The sequence below is a fragment of the Dermacentor silvarum genome, chromosome 3, assembly GCF_013339745.2.
Source record: "Dermacentor silvarum isolate Dsil-2018 chromosome 3, BIME_Dsil_1.4, whole genome shotgun sequence".
Taxonomy (NCBI): domain Eukaryota; kingdom Metazoa; phylum Arthropoda; class Arachnida; order Ixodida; family Ixodidae; genus Dermacentor; species Dermacentor silvarum.
In genome coordinates, this window is record NC_051156.1 from 234,305,520 (window position 1) to 234,333,307 (window position 27,788).

The 27,788-nt window shown below is 44.8% G+C and overlaps 1 protein-coding gene across 1 annotated transcript in view; it reads right to left on the reverse strand.

Moving 5' to 3' along the window:
• Positions 1-2,499: 2,499 nt before the first annotated feature.
• Positions 2,500-27,788, reverse strand: part of LOC119446880 (putative RNA-binding protein EEED8.10) — a 50,540-nt gene continuing 25,251 nt past the window's right edge. The window contains exons 12-19 of the mRNA XM_037711459.2: positions 26,855-26,934; positions 24,391-24,496; positions 23,349-23,436; positions 21,751-21,891; positions 18,928-19,029; positions 14,899-14,946; positions 13,440-13,475; positions 2,500-4,316 (exon numbers count right to left, since the gene is read on the reverse strand). Coding sequence (XP_037567387.1) covers positions 3,940-4,316; positions 13,440-13,475; positions 14,899-14,946; positions 18,928-19,029; positions 21,751-21,891; positions 23,349-23,436; positions 24,391-24,496; positions 26,855-26,934 — 978 coding nt within the window. The 3' untranslated portion in view covers positions 2,500-3,939. The remainder of the gene's footprint in view (positions 4,317-13,439; positions 13,476-14,898; positions 14,947-18,927; positions 19,030-21,750; positions 21,892-23,348; positions 23,437-24,390; positions 24,497-26,854; positions 26,935-27,788) is intronic.

Genomic DNA, 27,788 nt, shown 5'->3' on the forward strand with positions numbered 1-27,788 from the left:
TCCGGTGCCGCGTCCGCGCCTCCGCACCAAAAGATAACGGGAGAAAGCGCGTGACTGCGCGCTGTTCTCTTTCGCGGCCATCAGTGGGGCGGCGTTTATTCGTATCAACCGACGCAGGCCGAAAATCGATTCGTAACAACCGTTCTCTAGCACGTTGCAAAGTAATGGGGCTCGGCCGGGACCACAGAAAAATTCGTATCATCCGGAAATTCGTATTAGCCGTGATCGTATCATCGAGCTTTTACTGTATTCGTATTAGCCGAAATTCGTATCATCGAAGCACAATTAAAACTAGCTAAATTAAAGAGTCAGAGGTGAACTCACTCAGGCACATGCACGTAAAAAGCCTTTACAGTATAGATCACTTATAACGTAGCCGTTTATAGTGAAGAACTGGCTACAATGCGGCCTTTTCCGACTCCCGTTTACCCTCCCATAGAACTCCATGTATACGCATACCGCTTTCAGTGCAGCCGCGTGAGACGAAATACCGGTTATAATGCGGCTTCCGCGGTAAAATCTCGCCGACAAGCGCGGTAGCGAGCACGCTTCTCAACGAGGACGCCCACCGATGGGAGAGATCAACGAGGGCGATGCGGAGGAGGAGCATGAGACGTGGAGCATGAGTCCAAGGGCGATAAAATCGTCGCTGCGCGCCGTATGTGCCAGTAAAAGCGCGCGGGGGATGCGCGCCTTCACGGAGAGCGAACGCACAGCGGAGAGAAAACGCGACAGAGAGGCCGTGGGGGTAAGGGAGGGAGGGGGGCGTGGCGACGCTGTGCTACGTCACCAAATGCGTATCTTGCAACCACACCGTGCTTGCAACCGAGCGCAAGGGTAACTGGCGGCGCAATCTCCCACGCGAAAGGAGCAAAGCGGGAAGGTAGCGCGGGAGGGAGGGCTTTTACTGTGCCAACAAATGCGTTCTTCTACTTTGCGCCTGTGCCGGCTGCGGCTGTCGGTGTTGTCGCGCGCACCGTATCTTGAAAGCGATCTCAACACGGCTCTGACCTTTGTATGAGCCGTGCTTACGCCGCTCAGTTTCCGTTGAAGCGATAGACCGCACGAGCCTTCGCTTGCTGCGGCGGCCGCGCGTGGGGAAGAGCGGCCGCCGCAGCGAGCGAGCAGACAAAAGGAAAAGCGCAAAAGCAACAAAAGCGCCGCCGCTTCAAACTCTTCGCGCCCAGTCGCGGCTTCGTCCGCGCTATCCGGCGCCGAGTCCGCGCCTCCGCACCGAGAGAAAACGCGCGGGACTGCTCGCTGTTCTCTTTCGCGGCCGTCGGTGGGGCGGCGTTTATTCGTATCAACCGACGCGGGTCGAAAATCGAATTGTAACAACCGTTCTCTAGCACGTTGCAAAGTAATGGGGCTCGGCCGGGACCTCAGAAAAATTCGTATAATCCGGAAATTCGTATTAGCCGTGATCGTATCATCGAGATTCCACTTAACATTATCATTTTCAATAATATTCGTACTTTTCTAATATTCGCACACCCCTATTTTGCGGGCGTTGGTTTCGCGGAGCCCCATTTGAGAACCACTGGGTTAGAGATTTATGAATTTACAACTTATGTGAAAGTGTTAAATGTCTACAAGGGCGACCCCTTGTACCTTGGTCCACCTTGACTTGGCTTTAGACTTTACAAGCTGTGTTAAGATTGGCGACTGCAATGACATGAATACTGCGATGGTGACCCTTTTGCATCGCATGGCAGATTTCACGATCGTTTTCAGGGGTGCCATGCGGTGGTCAACATACGGTGTCACCGCAGAATGGTGAAGTATTGGTGGTGTGCCGTTGCAGTTTTTGGAGTTAAATTAAATTATGGGGTTTAACGTGCCAAAACCAGTTCTGATTATGAGGCACGCCGTAGTGGGGGACTCCGGAGATTTGGACCACCTGGGGTTCTTTAACGTGCACCTAAATCTAGGTACACGGGTGTTTTCGCATTTCGCCCCCATCGAAATGCGGCCGCCGTGGCCGGGATTCGATCCCGCGACCTCGTGCTCAGCAGCCCAACACCATAGCCACTGAGCAACCACGGCGGGTAGTTTTTGGAGTTGACCGAGAAGAGAAACATAACCAATGGGAAGCTAATGCATATACACATAAACCCACCCTATGAAAGCTAAATGGGACCTGTGCTTCAGAGCGTATCAACTGGGAAAATGTAGCAAACTGAAATACATCGAGGTTCTGCTGTAACAAACCTGACACACTTGTTAGAATGCCAGCAAGCAAGCAGTCTCTACACATCATAACATAGTGTAAGCTGATTGTAAAAACTAAATGTTGTGAGGTACTAGTGCAAACCACATTCATAAGAGGAAACGTGGATTCACCTTGGCATCACATCTCATTCACATCTCAAAGGCTAAGTGTGGTGGTTCCTTTGAGCAGTGAAATGATGCCCCCCCCCCCCCCCCCCCCCTTAGACGGGTACCCACTTCCACACACATTGTTCAGAAATTACACTGTTGCAGAGTGCCTACCTTCTGAAAACTTGAGACCACGTAAAGCTTGTTAATAATATCTGGGCACACACCTGGGAGCTGCAGATTGTGCTCAGCAATAAGCATAAAAAAACGTCTGTACTGAGAAAACACTGCTTGAGATTTGAACAGAAATGCAAGAATACAACACAGCACAACGGCACGTAAACATACAAGATGCCCATTTTTTATTTTGCTTCACATTATTTTTTGTCAAACATCAGCAAACAACAAGGAAAACTAGAATGTTGTGTACAGCAGTCTGTAGCTTTAGACTTATATAGTGGCTCTCAATTGAACGGTCTATCACAAAGTGAATTGAGATGTCCATAAAGGAGGCACCACTTTCAACTCGCTGCTAATACTGCAGAGTGAATCAAATTTTAGAATTTCATTTGTCTGTCTACACCGTCTTTACATCCATGCTTTCACAGTCAGTGACACATGCTACTTCCAGTAGAATAAAAACATGGCTTGAATCATGTTTATTTTTTGGTAAGTAGGGCTGTTAATTTGTAATTTTTGAGGCCAATCTCAGATCCAAAGGTCATTTAGTGCCTGCGGTTAACCAAGAAAATAAATATACGTTTCTCGTAAATTACTTCAGCTATGGAATACACAATCATATCAAACTCCAAGACAGGTGTGACTAGTCATCAACACTGAATGCAGGAAAAAATAAAAGCAAGTACACCCTAAGCCCAGCAAGCATAAGGCAAGGTGTATTGTAGGCCAGAAAAGGCAAATCATCAGAGTATGTGCTTGAAACTGATGAAAACTTGGTTCAGACGGGGAAAGTTAAAAGAGATGCAATTTGCTGAGAACAAAAATCTTTCAATGACAAGATAAAAAAAAAATCTGAGTATTGCAAAAGGACAGCTGCTTTAAAGGCCTAGAATTGTTCCATAAATGAGTTTCCTAGCCTTCTCCCCCACAACCAGACATTTGTGCATGGTTGATTCGCAACAGCTAATTGTAGTGGAAGGACTGCCCCAACTTACATAACACTTGCATTTTTTTTTACTGAACAGTTCATTGTTCACCTTGACATACTTTCCCGGTTCTCGACAAACAACTTGCCTCATGAGCTCGGCACAAAGCTTCGGAGAGAAAACCGATTAGCAATAACACGAAAGAAAAAAGAAAGAAAGAAAAAAAATTAACACAACATGACACACCTGGCGGCATGACTCATGTACACTAAAGCAACAGTCCACAGAGTGTGTCTGTAAAGATCTGCGAGTACAGCTTTGGAGTTTCAGCAGAACGCAAACAGGCAAAACAAGATGCCCCAAACAATTAATTGGACACAGCGAAACACGGGTGGTGTGCGAAATTGCCAGGACATGAGTAGTAGGGGCCGGTCAGTCACTGCATTAGTCCACCTGAGCAATAAACTTCATTCCTCCTTGCAATACACTTGTGTGTGTGGCCCTGTTTCATTCACTACATCCAAAATTCCTCTTCGGGAGTGCTGTCATTGTCTAAGAAGCCCTCGAGTGGTTCGTCAGGTGGGTCCTCATTGTCTAAGAAGTCCTCGAGTGGGTCGTCGGGTGGGTCCTCATTGTCTAACAAGTCCACGAGTGGGTCGTCGGGTGGGTCCTCATTGTCTAACAAGTCCTCTAATGGGCCGTCGGGTGGGCCCTCATTGTCTAACAAGTCCTCGGGTGTGTCATCGGCTTGGCCGTCATTGTCAAAGAAGTTGTCGAGTGGGTCATCGAGTAGGTCATCATCAACCTCAACAACGTCCCACATGTTGTCCAGGTCGATAAATATGCCACCAGGCCTCAGCAGGTCCCCGGCCATCAGCTCGTCGTCGTCGTCTGCAAGAGGAGATGGTCACTCAAGTCGGAAATGAGCTCGGAGCCATTTGTGCAATAATCACGCATGTCTGCACTCGTGCAATACAAAATTTACACGGGGCTCCGACGTAACAACAGACGGCATCATGGTTCCCTTCCCCAAGAAGATTACTTTCCTTTTTTTTTTGGTCTGGCTATACAAAGATGATGCATACCTACGATTTATTCAATTCAGAACAGGAAAGTATGGCATTTTAACATAATACTGAACAGAATGCATGCTGAAATGACATCTCTGTACAAAATGTAACTTGACACGTTCACAGCAACGTGGGTCACAGGCGGGTTACGGCAGCTATTCGTCCTGTGTGACTGTGCAGGGCTTTCCTGCAGTGCGCCAGCGACGTTACTGATAGAAATCAACACAGAAAAAATTCTGGTTGCTTCTGATTTGACACATCGTGGTGCCATCTCTTGGCACCTTGACGAAGTATTATAGGTGCTTTAGTTATGAACTGACAGTCTGAGCTCTTGCTTTACACAGAAGCAACTGTATTGGTGATGTGTTATTTTTCCACTACTTGACTCAGTTTGATTTTTTTTTATGCCTACGACACATGCGTAGTCTCAAACGTTACTGAGCGGCGGTGTCAAACTCGTTGAGGCCTGGTCACATAAAATAACCATCATAGCCACAATCAAATGTGAAGCAGCCGTCATCGATATGCATCCCTGTCGCCGCGTGAGCCACTTCATTCACTAGTACTAGTACCTTTTTGCATTCACAAGTGATTATGCTAAGGAATTTGATATATTAAGATAGTCTGAGTTCATGTTGAACTCGTACTACCAGCACGGCTAGCAGACGGAGATGATGATGTGTGGTGTTTTATGGCGCAAGGGCCAGTTATGGCCAAAGAGCGCCATGCCATTGTTTGTGAGTGTGCAGTGGAGCGATGAATTCTGAGAAATAGATGAAGTGTGGCTGTAAAGGGGCCTAAAAAAATAATCGCTGTAAAATGCGTAAAATATACATGCACTAAAATCATGGCAATGACTAATGAGGTGTACTATGAAATGGAGAATGCATTGAGAAAGAATGACAATATTTAAAATATTGAAGATGTAGTAATTGGAAAGAAGCACTACTGCCTAAACAGAGCCCTTGAACCACAAGGGCCTGGAGGCATGTGCTTTATACAAAACTACTATCACAGCAGCATCCTCTGGAGGGAGGATGCGCTATGAATTTATTGGGCTGATAACATGTAGCACAACATCGTTCAAAAAGCCGAGGATTGCTTTGGCGTTAAAAAGTGGTTCTTCACCAATAAACATCATGGGATGAAGAGGGATATGATAGCGGTATGCTACAGGAAAATATTTTCTTCTCTCCGTTTCGGCTTCCCGACACTCCAGCAGGACGTGGAGCACGGTCAGCCTCTCACCACATCTACCACAGGTTGGTGGTTCATCACCAGTGAGCAAAAAATTGTGGGTGCCGTACGTGTGTCCTATTCTGAGACGACAGAATAGGACATCAATTCGTCGTGTTTTCGTAGCTGAGGGCCAGAAACCTAACTGTGGTTTAATCATGTGAAGTTTATTATTTGTTTCAGCGTCCCACAAGTGTTGCCAGTGGCTTCGTAGCTTCTTTCGCAAGAAAGGTTTCAAGTCTGTTGCAGGAACAGCAGTTGTAGGGTTAATAGCCTGAGATGTAACTGATGTGGCCATTTGATCTGCTCGAACATTACCCTCAATGCCTCTATGACCCGGTACCCAGCATAAAATCACATGCTGGTTAGATATATACGCTTTACACAGAATGGAATAGAGCTCATTAAGTACAGGGTTTTTGTGTTTACAGAGTGATTGCAATGCTTTCACAACACTTTGCGAGTCCGTAAATATGATAGTCTTTTTGAGTTTTGCTTTCATTATAAACTTTACAGCCGATAATATTGCATAGGCCTCAGCCGTAAAGATACTTGTCTCCGGGTGCAGTACACCGGTTTCCGAAAACGATGGACCGATGGCTGCATAATAAACCCCGGCATGTGACCTAGAAGCGTCCGTGTAAAACTCTGTACACGAGTACTTGGATTGAAGCTCTAGGAAATGCATTTTAATGTGCGCCTCTGGAGCGTCTTTCGTGACCTCTACGAACGATGTGTCGCACTCTATCATCTGCCACTGCCACGGCGGTAACAATTTAGCAGGAGCCATAGGACGATGTTCAAGCACTGGAACACCCATTTGCTCACTAAGATTCCTTACACGTAAAGAGAACGGTTTCCTCGCTGCAGGTCGGTTATGGAAGAGTGCAGCGGCGGTCATATCGTTTATGGTGGAATAAGAAGGATGTTCGTTGTTTGCTTGTACTGTCAGAAAATATACGAAACTGCTATATGAGCGCTGCAGATGGAGTGACCACTGGTTCGACTCTACATAGAGACTCTGGATCGGGCTTGTTCGGAAAGCACCGGTCGCGAGGCGGATACCCAAATGGTGAATGGGGTCTAGTATTTTTAATGCACTTGGCGTTGCGGAGTTATAAACTATAGCTCCGTAATCAAGGCGCGAGCGGACAAGACTGTTGTACAAGTTTAGGAGGCATTTTCGATCACTACCCCATGTTGTGTGCGAGAGAATTTTTAAAAGGTTCATAGTCTTCAGACACTTTGTCTTCAGATATTTAAGATGGGGGATGAAGGTAAGCTTAGAGTCCAGAATTATGCCCAGGAATTTATGTTCACTGCTCATGGATAGTTGCTCTCGATTGATCGTGAGATTTGGTACCGGTGTCACGCCTCTTTTGTTTGAGAAGAGTATGCATGTACTTTTCTGTGTATTTATTTTGAACCCATTTACGTCCGCCCATTTAGACAATTTGTTTAATCCAAGCTGCACCTGTCGTTCACAGATAGCGATGTTACATGATTTGAAACCTATCTGTACATCATCGACGTACACAGAATAAAACATGCTGCGTGGAATCACTGTATGCAGGGAGTTCATTTTTACAATGAAGAGTGTGCAACTAAGTACACCCCCTTGCGGCACGCCAGCCTCCTGGGTGAATGTTCTAGATAAAGCATTGCCCACTCTTACGCGAAACGTGCGGTTAGACAAGTAGCTTTCGACTGTATTTAACATATTTCCGCGGACCCCCATCGCAGAAAGATCTCGCAGAATTCCGAAGCGCCATGTCGTGTCGTACGCTTTCTCTAAATCTATAAATACAGAAAGTAAAAACTGTTTATGTATAAACGCATCTCTGATGTTTGCCTCGATGCGAACAAGGTGGTCTATTGTCGACCTACCTTCTCGGAAGCCACACTGGAAGGGGTCTAGTATTTTGTTATTTTCTAGGAAACTGATTAAACGCCGGTTTATCATTTTTTCATACAGCTTGCACAGGCAGCTCGTTAGTGCTATTGGCCTGTAGCTGCTGGCTAAGGACGGGTCTTTGCCTTGTTTAAGTATAGGGATGACTATGGCTTCTTTCCATGAGGACGGGATACACCCAGCCGCCCACATGGCATTAAACAGAGATAAGAGTGTTTTCAGTGTTTCAGGGTGTAGGTATCTAACCATTTCATACATGATACGATCACCACCTGGCGCCGAGTTGTTACAACAAGCGAGAGATGCTTTAAGTTCGGCTAAGTTAAATGGTTGATTGTAAGCCTCACTCGAAAAACCTTTGCGGTTAAGAGGCTGCCGCTCTTCGCGTTCTTTGAACTTCAGGAAAGTGTCTGTATAATGCGATTCACTTGATACATATTGAAAGTGTTCACCTAGACAATCCGCCTGATCTTCCAGGCTATCACCTTGGCTACTTACTAAGGGTAGAGGATGTGACTCCCGGCCTATTAGTTTATTTACCCTATTCCAGACTTTTGTTTCGTCGGTGTATGAATTTATACTGGCAATGTATCTTTCCCAACTCTCTCTCTTTGCACGTCGACGCGTTCTTCTGCCCTGTGACTTTGCTTGTTTAAAATTTATCAGGTTTTCGGCTGTTGGGGAGTTGCGAAACAATCCCCAGGCTTTGTTTTGCTTTTTACGTGCTTTCTGGCATTCATCATTCCACCAAGGCAGGCGACGTTTATTAGCTAGTCCATTAGTTTGTTGTATGCACCTTTCAGCAGCGTCAATGATAAAACCTGTTATATACGCCACAGCATCGTCTATGTTAAAAGAGGCAATGTCATCACGGCTTAAATATGTTATTTGTCGGAAAAGTTCCCAGTTAGCCGAGTCAACCTTCCATCGCGGAACGTGTGGCGAGCATCTATCATGTTCTGTTAAGCCTAGCATAATTGGGAAGTGGTCGCTCCCAAAGGGGTTCTTGAGAACAGACCACTCCAGGTATGGCATTAGTGTACTCGATGCTATACTTAAGTCAATGGATGAATATGTGTTATGTGTAATGCTGTAATACGTAGGCTCTTTCTTGTTAAGTAATGATGCGCCTGAAGAAAACAGAAAACTTTCAATCAGGCGACCTCTCGCATCGCAACGTGAGTCTCCCCACAAAGTGTTATGTGCGTTGAAATCTCCGACAACTATGTATGGCTCCGGAAGTTCATTTATGTAGTTTTGAAATTCAGTTTTATGTAGTTGATAATTGGGAGGGATGTATATAGAGCTGATAGTGATCAGCTTGTCAAACAACACCCCTCGGACAGCAACTGCCTCTAGGGGCGTACGAAGTTTTAATTCCCGGACAGGCAATACCTCTATCGACTACAATAGCCACACCACCGGAAGACACGACTGTGTCATCGCGGTCTTTACGAAAAATGGCGTATTGCCGGAGAAAGTTTGATTGTGTAGGTTTAAGGTGTGTCTCTTGAACACACAGCACCTTAGGATTAAACCTGTGTAGGATTTCTTTGACGTCATCGAGGTTGTGTAGGAGTCCTCTGACGTTCCATTGTATTATTTGTGTATTCATGTTGGAAGTGTTTTTTTTTGTGCTGTGTGTTTAAAAAAGAGACTAACTTAAAGAGCCCTTGTCAGGCCCTGTGATGCGGGCTTTTTCTTTTTTGGAGCGGTCGAGAGATTCTCGCCGCTCCTTTGGCGCTGGCTGCGCCGTCTGGCTGGAAGATGTGTCCATTGGCTCTTGCGGAGCGCTGGACACCCGCTCTTGAGAGCGGTTTGTTCGCGGTGAAGGCCTCGTCTCGAGGGACAAGGCCTTGGAGGCCACTAGCCCGGAGGTTGATGGCCCCTTCTGCTGGGGTGGCGGAGCAGCGCTAGCTGCAGCCGCCGAGGGGGCGGATGGCGTCGCTGGCAGCTCACTGTGTGTGAGCCGGACAGCCGCCGGAAGCCGCTGTGGCGCTGCCCCCTGACGCGCCACTTCGGCAAAGCTGGTTTTCGGCAGGTGCAATACCCGCCTGCGTGCCTCCTTGAAAGTTATGTTTTCTTTTACCTTAATTGTCACTATTTCCTTTTCTTTTTTCCAGGATGGGCACGACCGCGAGTACGCGGCGTGCTCTCCATCACAGTTCACACAGTGAAGGGTGTTTTCACATGACTCGGCGAGGTGTTCAGTAGCACTGCATTTTGCACAAGTTTGCCGACCTCGGCAGTTCTGTGAGCTGTGCCCGAATCGCTGGCACTTGAAGCATCGCAGAGGGTTCGGTATGTACGGTTTGACCCGGAGCTTGACATATCCTGCCTCGATTGTCTCGGGCAGGACGCTTGAGCCGAAGGTGACAATAAGGTGCTTTGTTTGAATTTCTTTCCCATCGCGTCTTATCGTAATCCGTTTCACATTGATCACATTTTGCTCTTTCCATCCTTCTAAAAGTTCGGCCTCGGTTAGCTCCATCATGTCTTCATCTGAAATAACGCCGCGGATAGTGTTCATAGTTCGGTGTGGGGTCACGGTCACTGGAATGTTCCCAAAAGAGACAAGGTTCTGTAGCTTTTCATATTGCTTCTTATCATGCACTTCCAAAAGGAGGTCACCACTAGCTAGCTTCGTGGCCTTGTAACCGGGGCCTATAGAATCGCACAGACATTTCGCTACAAGGAAAGGTGAGATGACTCTGACGTTCTTTTCTGGTTTTTCAGAATGTATCACATGATACTTTGGAAAGTTTTCACGTTGAAGGCCATAAAACTGGAATACTTCGGTGCGCCCTCGCTTATGAGGGCGATCAGGGAGTTTGGGGAAAAAATTCTCCATAGAAAGTAGTCAGTTTTCGGCAGCAACGCCAGTCACCCACCGTGGAGCCCAACAAGGGGACGCCGCAGGTCTTATATATAAAAACCAGCGGTCGCCAACTGTACCTTGCCACTATAACCAAATATGTACAGCCAAGGTTGGTTGTACCACACAAGGTTAACCCTCGCTGCCAAGAATACCGGAAGTAAAAGAAGTGAGGAGGTGACAGGAAAGATTGAAAGTGAGGGGGAAAGACGAAGATTGCAGAGAGAGAGAAAGACAGGAAAAGGCAACTACCGATTTCCCCAGGGTGGGTCAGTCCGGGGGTGCCGTCTACGTGAAGCAGAGGCCAAAGAGGTGTGTTGCCTCCGCCGGGGGGCCGTAAAGGTCCAAGCACCCGGCATCGGCTCAACCCCCAGGATCCCCCTTTCCCCGGACACGGCTAAGCCACGTACGGTTAAACGCGGGAGGGGCCAACCCTCATGTGCTCGGGTCCGTGGTGTCGCAACACACCAAACGCCTGCTGACGCAGACGCCCCTGCGGGGGACAGACGGAGATGAAGAAAGGAACATGTTGACACGAATGCTGTGTCTGAGCACTTTTGTCAACGCCTCTTTCTCTTTGTTAACTGTGCTGAATTTCTGACCTCAAAGGCAATAACTCAATTAACATTCAGAGCACGCACATACGATACCGTCAACCATGCTATAGTGGGAATGTTTACTTGGAACCTTGCCTTTGCAAACAAGCATTTGGTGCATGTGCATGTCTGAGGATATAACTTTTACTGTTCTTTCGTTGCTAATGAGCAGCTGCAAGTAATCAGTTCTGACTGCTTCTTTTTGTGACAGTATCTTTTAGCCGTCATCTTCAATAATTATGAAAGCCAACTAGCTCAACAGCAGATCTATTTGAAGCACGAGACCAGTTTCAACTTTGAGACTTCACATGGTCAGCCTCAACAACTGAATGGCTATATTGTTGCACTCATCTAGGCACTTCATGTTTTCTGAATTCATAGCTACATAGCATTATGATGAAATCTAAGGTGAACTGCTATGCCCACCCTAGCAGAAAATTCCTATTTTTCACTTAACTAAGCTCTTTATCTTGATGATGATCTCTAATGGCATCCCTTATAAATTGGGGTGGCGACAAATAGTCACCTAGCCTGTAGGAGCTGCTTATGTGTCGCCGTATTGTGACGTAGCACTCTGCATGTGAATTTTCATAGCGCAACAAAAAGACAGAAGACAGATGAAAAACAGGACAAGGCACTTGTACTTTCGCTGGCGCACGGACCCATTTTTGTGTGTTATAGTTAATTTAGCAATTTCTTTTTCTAAAAAAAAAAGAAAACAAAAAACAAAACAAAAAAAAACATGCAAGGTCTAGGTTGCTATAAACATACGCTGTTGACTGATTTCTTAGAAATTCCTCAACAACTTCTGCAAAAACACATTAACCCTTTCAGTGTCAGTGACATACCAGTACGTTTCTGCGTTTCTGTCCTGCCATGTCACTGACGACGTACCTGTACATTGTCTGTTTGTATGTGCACAGCAGCACGAAGTTGGCAAACTCCAAGGTGGTTCTGCCATCTGTTTTACATTTCTAGAAGCATATTGTCTCCTCTCTCTCGGTTTGAGCAGTCTCGGTTTTTGTTAGTGGCTGTGGAATGTGCCCATACGTGGGGGCATGGTCGTGCTGTGCAAAGTGCGCACATTCGCAAATAGGACGGGTGGTTCCTGGACTTCGTACACTACTACGGTGGCAATTCTTCGTTCAAATATTCACGCCGTAGTGCAAGGCCACCAGACTTGTGTGTTTCTGTCATCTGTCATACGTTTATATAAGATTCTTTCTTTCTTTTTTCCCTGTATCCTGCTATCTTCCCCCAGTGCAGCACGTCTCCTTTCCAACAACGAGGGTGCTCCTTTCGTTGGTGTGCTTGCTCGAGGATGTCTCTGCCCTCTGTCGTATCTCTTTCACCTGTTGCGCTGTTTCAACTGTTGCTCTCCCTGCTTTGTCTGGTAGAGCTCGAATAAACGAAAGCACTCCTTTCTTGAGTGTGGCCGCGTGATTGCTTTGAGATCGCTGCTCGCCCGGCAGCTTCAACTGTTGATTGGAGCGGCGGCTCTTCCGACTCCGAATACAAACCATGCTTGGACTTGGAAGATGACAGCTTGTCGTCCATGCTTGGCAGAGGCAACTTTGACCGTGTCGGATTCTGACCCCGACACCGTGAAAATGTACTGAGAATGATTGTCTTCTTGAGTCTGCTTCGCAATTTATTCTTCTTGTCAGATAGAAATGCAAGGACCATACTGAGAGAGCATTTGTCAATATCCGTGTCATTTCTTCCCTTCTGCATAATCAAAAATAAACCATCGTGTTCGTTTGATAATATCCGAGAAAGAAATCCGGCGCTGGAGGTGCGTCACCTCTGAAAAAACTCGACACTGAAAGGGTTAGCAATTAAGATAATTAAATTCTATCTAATTAAACTCAATAAAATAATTATTTGCACACAATGAAAGAAAATAGAAACCTTACAACTAGCATGGATGGCACCTATCAACATACAGTGAACACTGCTCACGTAAAGCCCTCTGTTGCATTAGTTGAGACAGCTGTTATACAGTGGAATCTCGTTACGATATTCATGGGAATCGGAAAATAAAGCGTATCATCTCGAAAATTGTATCATCCAACGTAATATACAACTAAATCCTATTAACAGGAAAGGAAAAAAAAGCAACTTATCCCGAAAAACGTATTACGCAGAATGGTGTCAACGAGGTTCCACTGTACAAGAAAAAGTATGCGGAAAGTTAGGTATGACAAATGTCAAAAAGAAAAATGGCAATTGCTACAGGACCAGCTCTGATATCAAAACATGAGTATTACAAAATTAGCATGACTAATGTAAACAACTGCATCTACGAACCTGGTCAGTACATACCTTCATAGTCACTTGGGTCCCAGTAGTCATACCCAGCTGTTGAAATGAACAATGGGTCGGCACGTGAGAATACGAACAGAAACACTGTTACGCTCCTCTCACTTCAGAAAGCAGGTTAGAAATTCCTGTGAATGCAGCCCACTCCCTCTAAGATGAACATGAGAAGAACAGGAAAATAACCGGTTCTTATTATCAGTTTAAGTAAAGTGAAGCTTAATCAACAAGAAAGGTTTTCGAATCGTGTCACTTGCCAGAGGATTCCAGAGTTTATCTTAAATGGAGCCTTCTGGGCCAAGAGGTCGTCTGCTCGATTCTATGCCACTTGATCCCATTTAAATGTAGAACGAGGGCGGAAGGTCACTCTGACCACTGACGAAGCGCAAAAAGGAATAGCACACTGGAAAAGGCATTGCTACAAAATTTCAGCCCTCTACAAAAATGTAGGCCAGAAAATAAACTGTCTTGAAGCACATATTGAACCCCCTTTTAATCTAATATATATATATATATATATATATATATATATACTGTAAGAGTAAGCATAACTGCTGTGCCTGCGAAGTTGGCTGCCAATGATGGCTAGGCGCTGAGCGGTGATTGAGCCACTTGATGCACGGTCCGCGCTTTAATATGTTGCGCAGATTGACCCGACAATAACCCACCTGTCATAAAGATGGGAAAGCTTTTCTGTACTTCACAGAATATCTGTAAAGCAAAACTTTCTATGCCATAAAAGACTTCCATAAAGCACAGGTCTGATATTAAACAAGAAAATCATTATATTCAGTACAACCAAAGATCACAAATTCTTTTATCTTCAGAGGAAAAAAAGCACTTAATTCTATTCAGTAGACATTCTATCAATAAAAAATATTTTCCAGGCCTTTGTATATGCACCGAGTGATCAGTGCTGGCAATGCTGATTTGATGTTCCCTTTAATAAAAGTAGACTGTACTATAAATCTCGATTGGTAGGTACCTAAGTTACCGATAGCTAGCAACGTTCTTGTAAGTAATGTGAGTAAATTTCTGAGCAAGTGCAGCACCATGTTTTTGTGGCCAAAATTTGTAATCATAAAACTGAGTTAAATTTTGCAATATTCAATTTAATATTCATTCTTTTTTCTTGATTCGATTTGATATTCGATTCGAAATCTACTTGTCAATATTTGCACACCCCTAATTTCTACACTTGAGTTGTAAGAGAACAGATAATTGTGCTTTTCTTGGCTACATTGTCCGCTGGCTTCATTTGGTGAGCCCTATATGAAAGCATGCAGGTTCAAATGCACACGGCAGTACACCAAGTTTCTTTAATTAAAGCCCTGAGCACACAATGCATGCTGTACGTCACAGTACTATATACCAAATATTGCTGCTCCTTCACACACTTAGTTTGTGAGCAGAGACAATAACAGAAAACAAAAATAAAACAGGCCTGAGCCACATGCATCCGCACCTTCATACTCATACAGCTCCTGATCCCAGTATTCGTCATAGTCGAAATCTGCACAAGAAAAACTTAGTTACAAAATGACTACTAAAAGGTCTCACTGAAAAGTCAAAGCTGCATCACTTTTTATCTTCTCAAACCCACTTGCACCAAAAACAAAAACTTTGAGGAGACCCACTTAAGTAACATGGCCAAATGATTGCAACAACATGCATGTGAGAGGTCCGACAGTGCCATAAAATTCCCTTTTAAGGATGGAATGTCTTTAGTTCTTTTCAACAGGCACTGTCGGTCGCAAATAAACAGTAAATTAAGTGACTGATGAGGTTTAATGTCGCAAAGCAACACCTCGACAATGAGAGGTGCTATAGTGCAGAGCTCCAGATTACAATTTGTATGACCTGATAATCATATTTTACCCAAATCTTAGCACATGAGCATGTTTTTCAGTCTCCACTCATAGGGGTGTGGCAGCGGCGGCCCAGAATTGCGCATGCAATCTCATGTCCAGCAGCGAAACAGCACTGAACAACCGTGGCAGGTAATAAAGTTGTCCAGCCAATCAGCAATGTGATTCCAGTCAAGTTACACAAGGGGAAAAAAAACAACAACCCTGGAACAAAAGGTGCTCCAGCGCAACGTTTTTTGGCTGAATTTAGATAGCACGAGGAGTACACAAATTATGCCAGGTAATACACAACTGCAATGGTGTCAGTTACTCTCCAAAGCTGCAAATATTTGATGCTGCTGTGAGCAGGTATAGCAATGGTTAGATGCTACCAAAATTGCAAGAATGTAATGTGAACTTTTTTCTGAGAAAGTATGTCGAAAAATGGTCTGCACTTTAAAATAGAATATGAACACAAAACCCCATTGGCAGCTTTGGCGACAGCCTACCTTCAGAGCCATGCGTCATAGCAGAGTCAAGTAAGGTCTCGTGAAAGCGGTAATAGCATCTCTAAAAGTTATCGCTTGATAATACCACCCGTGTGTGCTTGGTATCTGTGGCGAATGAAGCACCAATGACATCAACGACATGGCGCTTTCATTATGAAAGCTCATAACTAAATAGTTTTCCACCTGTGAGAGTAAATTCTGAAAGTCTCGATTTTTCTGACCGCAAATGGGCATGCTATATTTTTCTTTTATATATCAAGTGCATTTTACATTCCGGCGCACTCTTAATTTCAGCACTGTGCAGTTTATGGGTGCACAAACAACCAGCGGAAAATAACGATTTTGAGGAGTATAGTGTGTCCACAACACAGCACTCCGCGAGACCACTGCCGATGTGATATGTTAACGTTTTGCCGGTTTCCTGCATCACCTGAGGACTTGGCATTTCAGTCTAATGTGAACCAATGCACACATCAGTAAAATAACGCATTTTGGTAAACTTTTTTCGGCACATGTCCCAATAGGTTGCGAGAATTGTCAGCTCTTCGATGCAATATTTTCTCGTATGTAGTAGCAGAGGCTACATTTGTTATTCTTTCAAACACGACTTCATTCCACTGCCTAATACGGGGGCCACACGGCGCACTTTTTATCGTGATCGAGGCCGATCTGGGTCGAATTTCTTGGTCGCGATTGGCTTCTTTGCTCAATCTGCGGAAGGGAGCCAATCGCGGTCGAACATTCTGATCCAGATCGGTCTCGATCGCTATCAAAATGACCGTGTGACACCGGTATAACACAAATTGAAGCACTCTGCGAGAGAACTAGTCGGTAAATACACTTCGCAACGATCTGGAAAAATCGTGTCCTATGGAAGATGTATGCAGACCCTGTGTCCACCAAAACATTGTCTCTGCGTTCACACGCACCCTGCGCGGCCCTGCCCATAAAGTTAATAATTTCAACAGTGTGGTGCTGCATCGAGCTCACCCATCTTTGAGCGTTGTCTATGTGCTTGGGCAGCAAGAGAATGCAAAAACGAACGTGTCAACCTCATCAGCGCGGCCTAGCGCCAGTGCTAGAGTTCGGGAACCGTAATGCGCTAACTGTGCATGGAGTAGAAACGCGCTAAATGAGCCCGCGCAAGTTAGAACGTAAAAAATGGTATTCGCATGGGTACGCGCGGACAATAGCATCATACTTTCAAGAATAACAGGAACGAAAAAAATAAATTCTTCGCACAGTCGATCAAGTGAAATACTTACGTGCGTGCAGTGACCGCTTCGCTGACCACTAAGCGCTTTTCACTCACGGTCAGTAGTGGTTTGCAGTCATACGCATATGTATTTATTCGACAATTGTCAAGAGTTGAGATTACTTTATTATGAACATTGCACAAAAACTAGAGAAAGAGCAGAGATGGCCCTAACGCTGCAATATTATTGGCGTATTTCGCTTCAGAGATAGCGCACACGAACAATTCTTTCCGTACGCGATATCTTCAATACAAACTTCGCGCACGATCTACGTTAAGGTTCACCGTGAGCGAAGCTTGTTCCAAATTGAGACATTCGAAAGAAAAGTCATTCCAGGTAAACAAACGTAAAAAATAGGTAAACAAATATATCTTTATAACAAGTCATGTTATAATCCCTATTGGGATTGACAGTATGTATAAATAAATAACTACTAAATACTAAAAATAAAAATATAGCACCTGGGCTGTATCAGTTGCGTTGGCATCTGTGATCACTATCGCGCGTCGGTTCGCTGCAGGTACCACGCTGCTCGATCGCCACGCTTATGCTTTGACATTTGGTTATAAGCACCCTGCATTGCACCAGATCCAATAAATTTTGCATGATTGAGCAGTTCAGTTGCGTCGGAAGCGTATGGAGTAACCACCGCATATCTACCAACCACTGACACGCGTCGTCGGGCCGCCGGCGCCTGGTTCTAAGCATTGCCCGACACCTACGTACGCGCCTGCTTTCGCTAAATGAGGCAACCCTCAACCGCGAAACCTAATGGTGATCAGATTCAATCGACGATACGGTCACATGTGTCCAGAAATAACAATGAAATATACCGCTGATTAGCACGCCCTCGCTGCCGCGCTACCGCGGCCGTGGTATGGCACACCACACTCCGTGAAACATGTAAACAAGTCGAAAAAATGCCGGCGATCATAAGGCGCACAGTCAAAAATGGTGGCATAAATGTTCTTCTGACCCCGAAAAACGTCGGTTTGTGAAAAAGGTCTATATCTCAAGTGCGTCGCGGTTTGTGAAAAAGGTTAGGCGCATCTTAATTTCTTATGTTAAAAAGGGGCCATGAAACACTTTTTATCGAAGTTGAGAAACGCATGAGAAGGTAAACTAGACTAGGTAGTAATTCAGAAGTACCTTGCAGCAAAAAGTACTTCAATGCGCTCAGCAGAAGCGAAGTTATTGGCAATCAAAGATAACCTTTGATCCCCTTTGTGGTGCGAAGTCCCACTCCTTCTTCAATGGCAATCAAAGATAACCTTTGATCCCCTTTGTGGTGCTCCCACTCCTTCTTCAATGTCTTGCACAACAAAGGCTACGGCAGAGTGGGGCGTGACCACAACGCCCCGCCTACTGAATGTCACCATGGCATGCAGTTCAAATTTGATTTTGTAAGTTCTCGTAGATGCCACATTTCCGACTTTGGCACCTATGATGTGCCAAATGCGGTTGTCCTCAGCGAGCTGCTGTGTGCTCAGTGAGCAGGCTTATAACAGCACCCTGCTGCGGCCGTGGTATCCGTGGTATCAATATGACCCCGAAATTTAGATAAGTGGCAATCATATCATCGAGATTCAACTCAAATTAACTGCCAAACCATGGTTCAATGAGCCCATAACTGCAGTCAAGGACTATTATCAAATGACAATTTTGCTAAAGTCATGTTTCCACATCCTAGCTACTTATTCATTTCAGCCGTGGAAATTTAAGCATTGCATTCATCAAAAAAAAAAAAAAAAAAAAAAAGCTGTAGAAATTGTGACTTCATCCAAGGTTTCTACAATAGCATCCTACCACCCCCAGCCTCTCTGCATGCATAACAGACAAGGAATAATAAGGCCCAAGACTTGATAAGAGGAGAAACCCTTACCCATGTCAGTAGGCAGGTAGCTCTCCACACAGTAATCACTGTATTCAATTTTCAACTTCCCCTTGCTGTCGGTGGAAAGTTGGACTAGCTCGACCGATGTTCCTGGAAAAGCGATGAAGCCAAACCATCGTGAAAACGTTGCTTTGCCTTGCCAAGCATACACAACCTATTTACCTACGAATATGCAGAAGAAAAATTTGTACCAAAGCATAAAGCAGTAAAAGCAACAGCTAGCATGGCTCCGGAGAACATCATGCCTTGAGGGGCTTTGAGAGGGTTTTTACTAAGATGGTGCACCGCTGCAATGTATTGCAGCGGCTTGGTAGGCCCCAAGCTTGTGCTTAGGGCCAACTCAGACTTCCCATATTGAAATACGTGCAAAAGCACAGAAATGCTCTCTCAACAATTGAATGGTATTTGTTGCATTTGAGAAAGAAAGTTAAATTATACCAAATCTAGGCAGCAATGCTTTGATTTAGGACCTCAATTGAAAAAAAAAATTGATTTCCAAACATCAGTAACATTCAAATAAATACCCACACAAAGTTTACACATCCATAACTCTACACTAAACAGACATTGCAGTTCCATCAACTGCATTTGTTAGAGCATCTAAAGCGGACAAATGTGATAAGTGAATGTACAGCTTATGTGAAATTTTTACAGTAGACTTGCTGTTAATTCGACTCCGATTAATTCAATATTTCGGTTACAGTCGAACCCACTTTTAACAATCCCAGATGTAACAATCTATCGGTTATAACGATCACATTCAGTGCACTTACGATTTTCCAACCCTGCCTACTGAAATAGCTTCCAGATGTAACAACCATTTTATTAACAATCGCCATACTGCTACAACAAAGGCTTCGAACCTGGTCACAGTAAAAAGAGGGCGCATGTGAAGCACCAATGCGCGACCAAACCAGGCGCACGGCAGCACGCGCCTCACTTCAGTTCAACTGCGACTGATACAGCCTTCAAGATGAGCGAGCGACCACCGTGCATGGATTTTGGAAGCCGTGAAGAAGGTCACTCGCTTTCAAGGAGCATCTCCCACGGAGGACCTCTCATTTATCATTTTCTCTCTCTCCATGGAGAAGGAGTACAACATAAAAAGCATGACGCAGCATGACAGCAGCACTCACATTCTTGCGCAACTGTCAGTGCAGGCACCACGTGCATTACTACGCCTATTCCAACGGTTTGGAACGACCATCTATGTCCTTCCACCTTGGAACAATGGCCGCTAAAGTGTTCCTATCGTTACTGTCGATATTCACATAGCCCAAGTCGGTGAGAACACTGCAACACGCACCCACACCACGCTGCAAAGGATCGGCGGTTACTACACCATTATCAGGAGATCATGGTTCATCAACGTTTCGTTAACGTATCGCCGATTACTGATCTGATTCTCAGTGACGTTCTACCTTTCGAACATCACATTTTTTTTTCCCACCCGAAGTGACATAGATAACATAATTTTGCGGCTTTTGTGTGGCTGACATGCTGTCGTAATGCTAAGACCACCATGTCCGAGACCTTTGCAGAATGGCGGTGTGCCGCAGTATAGTTTCCAAAGTTTATGCTACCGGCCAATTGGAATGCTTTGCACTCTTGTAGAGAATATGGTCATGTCCTGCTGGTAGTACAATATATCACAAGCACTCAAAAGATATCGTTCTTTAGATGGACGTTTCTAAAGGAAATTTGAAGCTAGGTGCACCGGGAATAAATGTGACAAGGATAATTGTACCGAATTGTAACTGCTGATGCCAGATTCAGTGTGTTTTTTAAAAATCTAAGGGCGAGTCCAGCTGCACAGATGAGCTCGACCTATGAGGCGTATTTATTATTTTTCAAGCAAAGCTAGCATTGCCTCACTCGTGTCGGTGTACAAAAAAGTATCATCATCAGCATTATCTCGTTGGCGCCCTTGGGTTGCGCTCCTGCTTGTGCTCCGCACATGCTCGTGCCCCTGCTCCCATGTTCGTCGTCTTCTTCCACAGATGGCTGTGTCGCCGCTCATCATTCCAGCATAGAATTTCACTTCCCTTCTGTTGTCGTAATGGGGAGGCCGCGTTTATGGGGGTATGAGCCATTGCTTAAGGGGGTATGAGCCATCCATTGCCTTACATGACGGACAGATTGAATTTTGAAGCATTTTAATTTCGAAGAATCGCAAGCGGCAATGGTGGGCAAATGCTGCTAACCATGCCGCCGAGCAAACTCGAGACATCGAACGCAAGCGAAAACGGCGGACTGCGGGCATACCGTTAGTGATGTCTTTCTCTCCATCGCAGCCAGGCGTGTGTGTGACCTCATAACTGAGAAATACTTTTTTGAACCTTCGGGATTAACCCAGTGATAAACACTGGGGCCGCACGTTTCAGCTTCGCTGGTCAACCATCTGTACGGAGTGCTTGGGCTGGCGATTTTTTTTTTTTCTTGTAAACAGGTGCTTAGCAGTTGTAACAATTATTAGATTTGACAATGTGCCGTACCCAGTTCGATTATATACGACGAGCAGAAACCTAGTACTTGCGTCACTAGTTAACTTCGTGACAGTGTCTAATGGCTGAGGCAGTGCCATTCTTACCTGCAGGACTAGGCATTGGAATTCTCCCATGGTCATTATGTCAATATGTTCGTTTTTTTTAAGTAAGTCACGTGATCATCTACAATATTCTCAGCATCCCAACATCAACTCTCAGCAAATCTTTCAAAATGTCCCTCGTATGGCTACGTATTGCTAGAAATGATGTTCAGATAAGCAAGCAGGTCATTAGATGGCCGACAGCAGTGCATGCTTGGACTAACCCCCAACAATCACGGTCAAGACGTGTGGGCGCTCTGCCACGATGGCGGCACACGCTTCCATGGCCGAAGTCGACACGTGCTCACAGCCGCTGAGGTCGAGCAGCCTTAGCTCCTGGCACAGCTCGACCATGGCCAGCACTCCTGCAAAACTCATCTTGGTCACGCACCCTGTAATCAGACATGCTGCCGCACCTGCTTTCACTCCGCGTTTTGCACAGAACAGAACTGTAATCACTGGACACCGCAGAGTCTCACTTTCGAGTTGTACGAATTTTGAAACAGAATGAACAAGACCTGTCAGCTTGAGAGATTAATATCTTCGAAAATGTATTTCTTTTATCAGAAAAAAAGGTTTCCAGACCAGGAAAAAAAGATTACAGTAATTAACAAAAAATGAAATAAGGAACAGTGTGCATAGGACCGTCACTAGATGAAATGCATATGTTAGAGCTAATTGAGAGGAGCTTCAACATCCCACGACCACTCTTGGGCTACAAGGAATATATGTAAATTATTTTGACAGAGGTTCACTTATTTCCCCCAGATGTATTGCGTATGTGGGCACATTCTGTTGCCATCAAAATAAGGTTGCCACAGCTGTAAATCGAAACTGCAACCATGTGTTCAGCAGAACGCCATAGCACCTGGGTAGCCAGTGCGGGTGCGCATTCCGAGGATTCTTCCATCACATAGAGTCGAATGATGCAGCAAGCTCAAAAGGAATGAGGCAGAAGCTTGACATTAAAAAAATTTGAGGTAAGAAATTATGCTAAAGTCATGCGTTGCAGGTAGTCACCAGTAATTGTAGCAGTTGGCAGTAAGGGTAGTAATATGCCACTTCCCTATGTCATGCTAGTTGGCGATCGGTCGTGAGCTTGGTGTCACCAGTTGGCAACAACATTGTGATGCTCCAACAGCGCTGCTAGGCCTGGCCCGCTTCACATTGAAACCATGGCTGACAACACTTCAGAAACAGCCACAGATGATCACAAGATGTTTATTTTTGTTACCGCTTTATCGTCAACATAATTTCTCATGAGAAGACGATAAGCTGATGTATTAGTGCCACTGCTAGCTAGTGAAATGGGAGCATTGGTGAGCTGCTTTGCCATGCTCTGTGGTTTACCTATACTGCTGCTCTTGTTTAGTGGTCATTGCTCGTCTCAAATAATATGATCTAGGTATCGCTTCATTCTAGCGACTGTTACGTGAAAATCTGTAGTCTGTAGTGAAAATCTGTAGTTACGTGAAAACTGTGTCACTTGGGCAGTGACACAGTTGGGCAGAACTGCTCGACTAAATACTGTCCCGACTCTCTGGCCGTCCACTGGCACTGCCATCTAATTTGGCCTCCTCTTCCGCGGCCAATGCTCAATGCCAACTCAGTTGACATTTGCTCAATTCCCCGAGGCCTTTACACCTCTACTGCAAGGGGCAGTAGAGGTGTACCCCAAGAAGAGCAATTGCCAGTTGCACCAATATCCATATCTAAAATTTAAAAATAAATATCATGCACAACAAATGTATTTGCTTCACACTGTATTTCACCAGTATGAGGTTCCGGCATTATGCACTTCCAAGAACACAGTGACACCAACCTGCATCACCCAGTAGTACGCAGCCACGAGCTTCCACCGAGTGTAGGTGACCATGGCACGCAAGATCGCACATTCCGGCATCTGTGATCTGATAGGGTGGGAGAGAGAAGAAATTTTCAGAGATGGCATGCGAAGATAAGCTGCGAGCTTCCTTGCAACTCTCGTGCTTGTTTACTGTGGGGTATAACGCTTCGAAACTTGTTCTACCTGAAATTACACTGATTTTCTACACACTACAGCACGTCGAGATGATCCTTTGCTGCATCTTGAAAGCCCGAGGCATGTTGCATGCCTTACGCGTAACGTAATTCTTCGAATACTATGTGGTACCACTCTCCATACACTTGGAATAAAACGACACCTAGTCGATAAGAAGTGTTTTTCCACCTTAGCCTTTTCTTTTTTTGCCCAGTTAGTATTGTCGCGTATGTTTTGTCAGACCACGCTTGATAAGCGTTATCGCGTTTATGTCATTTTGCGATATCAGGGTGTCTCGTGCATTCTTAAATTGTTGTAGCCACTTGTAAAGAGACAGGCTTTGCTCTATCAGTGTCTACGTGAGAGCAAATTACTCTAACGTGTTCTTGAACTTGATAGGTTATTTCAAGGTAACCTAAAATGTTCGATGATGCCCCCATTAATAGGGGCAGCACGGGAGCTCTGTCACTTGATTCGCCGACCACGCTTGCTGCCATCGCCACTACCTTAATTTAGAGGGCGCAAGTTTGCCCAGTAAGCTGTTTCCTTCCAAGTTCGTTGCATGCCTGTAAAAAAAAAAAAAACATTCCTCCCAACCACATGAAAGTATGCATTGCACAAGGCTTGCACACAATGAAACCAGCTTCCGTGCAGGTGCAAAACGTGACAGCCTAGTGTGCACTAAATGGCCTCAACAGCCACTGACAGTGCCCCACATGGCAGTGATAGCTTGACTAATGGGTTGACAGGACTGCTGGTTTCAAAAGCAGGCCTTCCGAATGCAAGTGTAACGTGATGAGTGTCAATCGCATACGGTGCAATGCATGCAGCCAAAAAAGCCTACCTTTTCTACGTAGCTGACCTTCAGCTCCTTCAATTCAGAGCACTTTGCTAGATGGCTCATTGCTGCATCTGTGATACCCCTTTCGCAGTTTGTGAGGTCCAGGAACCTGCACGACAAGGAAAAAAAAAAAAAAAAAAAAACCTTAACTTCCCAAATTACCCATATAAGTAGGAAAATAAAAAATGCATGCAAAATTTGTTATTTTTATCTTTGCCAAATTGCTGTGCATAATGACGTGCTTAAAAAAAAAAACTGAATATGTGTGCATACAGTTTACATCTTACATTAACCAAAATTAATGAAAACTTGCTTTGCAGAAAAGCTTTCCTTCATTATACATGAATGTTTACAATGTTATAACTGTCTATTAATACAAGAAATGTTAGTTGACAAGTAGGCTAGTTTGTGAGCATTTAGGAAGCACGCAATGCAAAAATAGCGCTATAAACTTAAAAGGGAGGACTGTTGCACACCATGATTTCCCCCTTTTCCAGATGTTAAATTTCCAGCTATGCTTCTGCAATCACTTTTAATGAAATCTAAGCTTTAGTGACTCCTTCTCCTGGTTTCAGATTTGTTACCACACATGAAAGGGATGTTAAACAGAAACACTAGATCAGTTTAGACTGACATCAATTTTTTTTCGAGACTAAAATTTTTGTTAATTTCATGACAATAAGTAGATCATTACACGCGAAAATCAAAGCCAACCTTACATTTCTTGAATTTCGTGCCAATTGACCAACACTGGTAAGTCAGTGTAACATCATGAATTTCAAACTATTTTCTTGTACTATTTGGGCTGTTGAGGCACAGTATATGCTCTCAAAACTTGCTACTACGCTCAGTCTCTGGCTGCTTTAGAGTACAATGTAGTCAACCTTTTTCAATAAGAACTTAACTAATAACTGTGCTCTAGCATATGTTAAAAATCCATGCATCAAAGCTCGATGGCACAGAACCTTCAAGGTGGCGTCACCCCCAGTCTTATTTTAGTGTATTTTCCGGCTTATCAAACTTCCTGTCACAGTAAGTGGCTTCTTTTGGCATATAGTAGAAGGGTTATAAATTTACTGCGATAGCTTGACTTATTTTCTCTTAAGTGTCCCTTCAAGATTTAGTTCTTTAATTTGAATAGCAAGGTGGTCGCAAGACTATTTCCATACACCGTCAATGGATAAGCGAAACATTCATTGGTATGCCGAGTGCTGCGAAACTTGGAATGGCTTGGCGCAGTTGGTGGCTGTCTTGGTATGTTCGATGCCGACTGCTGCTGCTATTCTTTGCGACTGCATAAATGCTACTGGCAAGTCGAGATGTCAAGACAAGTTTGCACGGTAGAAAAATTCAGACACATTTTAGAGCAAAGCTCTTAGGTGCCTGATCCTGTGGGGAGCGTGCCCTAAGCGTAACCGAGCGAGCGAGCACAGCGAAGGATGAAAGACAGCGATAGCGAAGAGAGCGCGAGGAGGAATGTGGAGGAGTAGGGTATGGCGAAAGCGTGAAAAGAAAAGCGTAGTACCGTGCAAGATGGGCTCTGCGGTGATGATGCCCATGAGATGGTGCCAGAGTAGCGCGCATCGTATGCTCACCAATGTACTGCGTCAGTGGATGTCTGTCTGCGGCAGCTGCTGTGAATTGCGCCCACGCGTCACCCACGCGCTGCCTCTCGCGATCTCCTGATCAGCAAGGCAGTCACGCTACACTTCGCTCCGTTTGCAACGTGCCACACGAGACAGATTGCCCGTACCAGCCAATATATCGCGAAATGAAAACACGTTTACAGCTGCGCTCAAATTTTGTATTAGGGAGTATCGTAATCGTCGGTGAATTTTTTCAATGGCACAACAATTTTCTGCATTAATATTTGTTCTGCCAAACAAAAGCTGAAAGTTTTTCAAATGGGCGACATGCCAGTCTGTTTTAAGTTGCTGTTTTCTGCAAGTGTCTCTCTAAGAAAAGTTCCAATGACACTAAGATGCTGGGTCTTTCAGCAAAGATGAATTCTTGAAAACTGTGAATAAGAAATAAAGAGGTTATTCTATTTTGCAGCAACAAATTAGCCACGCTGGCAGATAGAAGTTGCGCAGTACCCCCCCAATCACTGATCGACTCATTTTTAAAATTTCACTAGGTATGACTACTTTTGGGCACATGGTACAACTTTTTAAATTGACGCTGTTCAGTGCTCAAGGTATCGCCACCCAGTAGGTGTCCCAAGACTACCACCAGTACGTTAGTGAATTAGTGGATTTAATTTCATAGAACAGTTAATAAGCGATGAGCACAAAATTCCCGTTTACTAGTAGCTTGAATAACATGTCAGCGAAAAAAGAACCTCTCCACCTCTGCAACACTATTTTTAAGAATAAAAGTCCTTGCGCCAGAGCGCCAGGCATAAATTTACGAAGCAGTTGATAATGCAAAATAGGTGCTGCATGTTATGCATGTACTGCTTGCTAACCTGAGCTTGGTGCACCCAGTGCTAATGGAGGCCATGGACGCGTCGTCGACAGTTCGGTTGTTGCTCAAGTCGAGGAGTTCCTGCATATTTCACCAGGAGAGAAAGGAATGAGCAAAGTACATCTTTCACGCAGTGCCATATTGTTTCCTCGTTTCCTTCCACATCATGCTTTTATATCAGTGCCTTTACTTTTCCCTTCTGGCCATGGGATAGCTCAGGCATACCCACTATGCTTTTACAATGCCTGCCCAATTGCTCTGCAAAGCATGCAAGACAGAAGTCTACTGAAGCAATGCCAAATGCCCAGCCATTTTAAACCTGTTGTTGCTAGGGCAAGGACAGCTTTTGCCGGGCAGCGTTGCCTGTTCTTTGCTTCTGCATGACATGCAATGGAAGAAAGCTGCGACCCTAACCATGCTCCATAAACTGCAACCAACTACTGGGAAAGTGGCACCTTCTTAGTGACCCCTGCTTTTGATGTCACTGGGCAGGCATTGAAAACACACAGGAAACTAGGGCTCAGGTACCCGCAGTCTAGTCAAGCTGTCACAGTGCCTGCAGCTAACCAACCTTTCAGTACTCTTCACTCTGTGTTTCATAGAGACAGGCATTATGTGCCTGCCCCACAGCTCAAGATGATGTGTTTGGCAAATGTTGGAAATACTGCCAAATATCTGAAAAAGACTGCCTGTGCACCAGCGTAGGCAATGCACACCTAGACTAACAAGAGGGCGCAGAGATGTTGCAATGCTTAAAAAACATTGTGGTCAAAACAGACAGTGTTGTCGTAAGGTTACTACGGGATATGTAATGAACTATGATACATAAAGGTCTGATAAACTACTGGAGGTACCATATTGTTGTGAATGTATAGCACATAAGACAACATCAATGTAAACGGGTTAACATGTTATCAAAGCTAAACATGTGATTA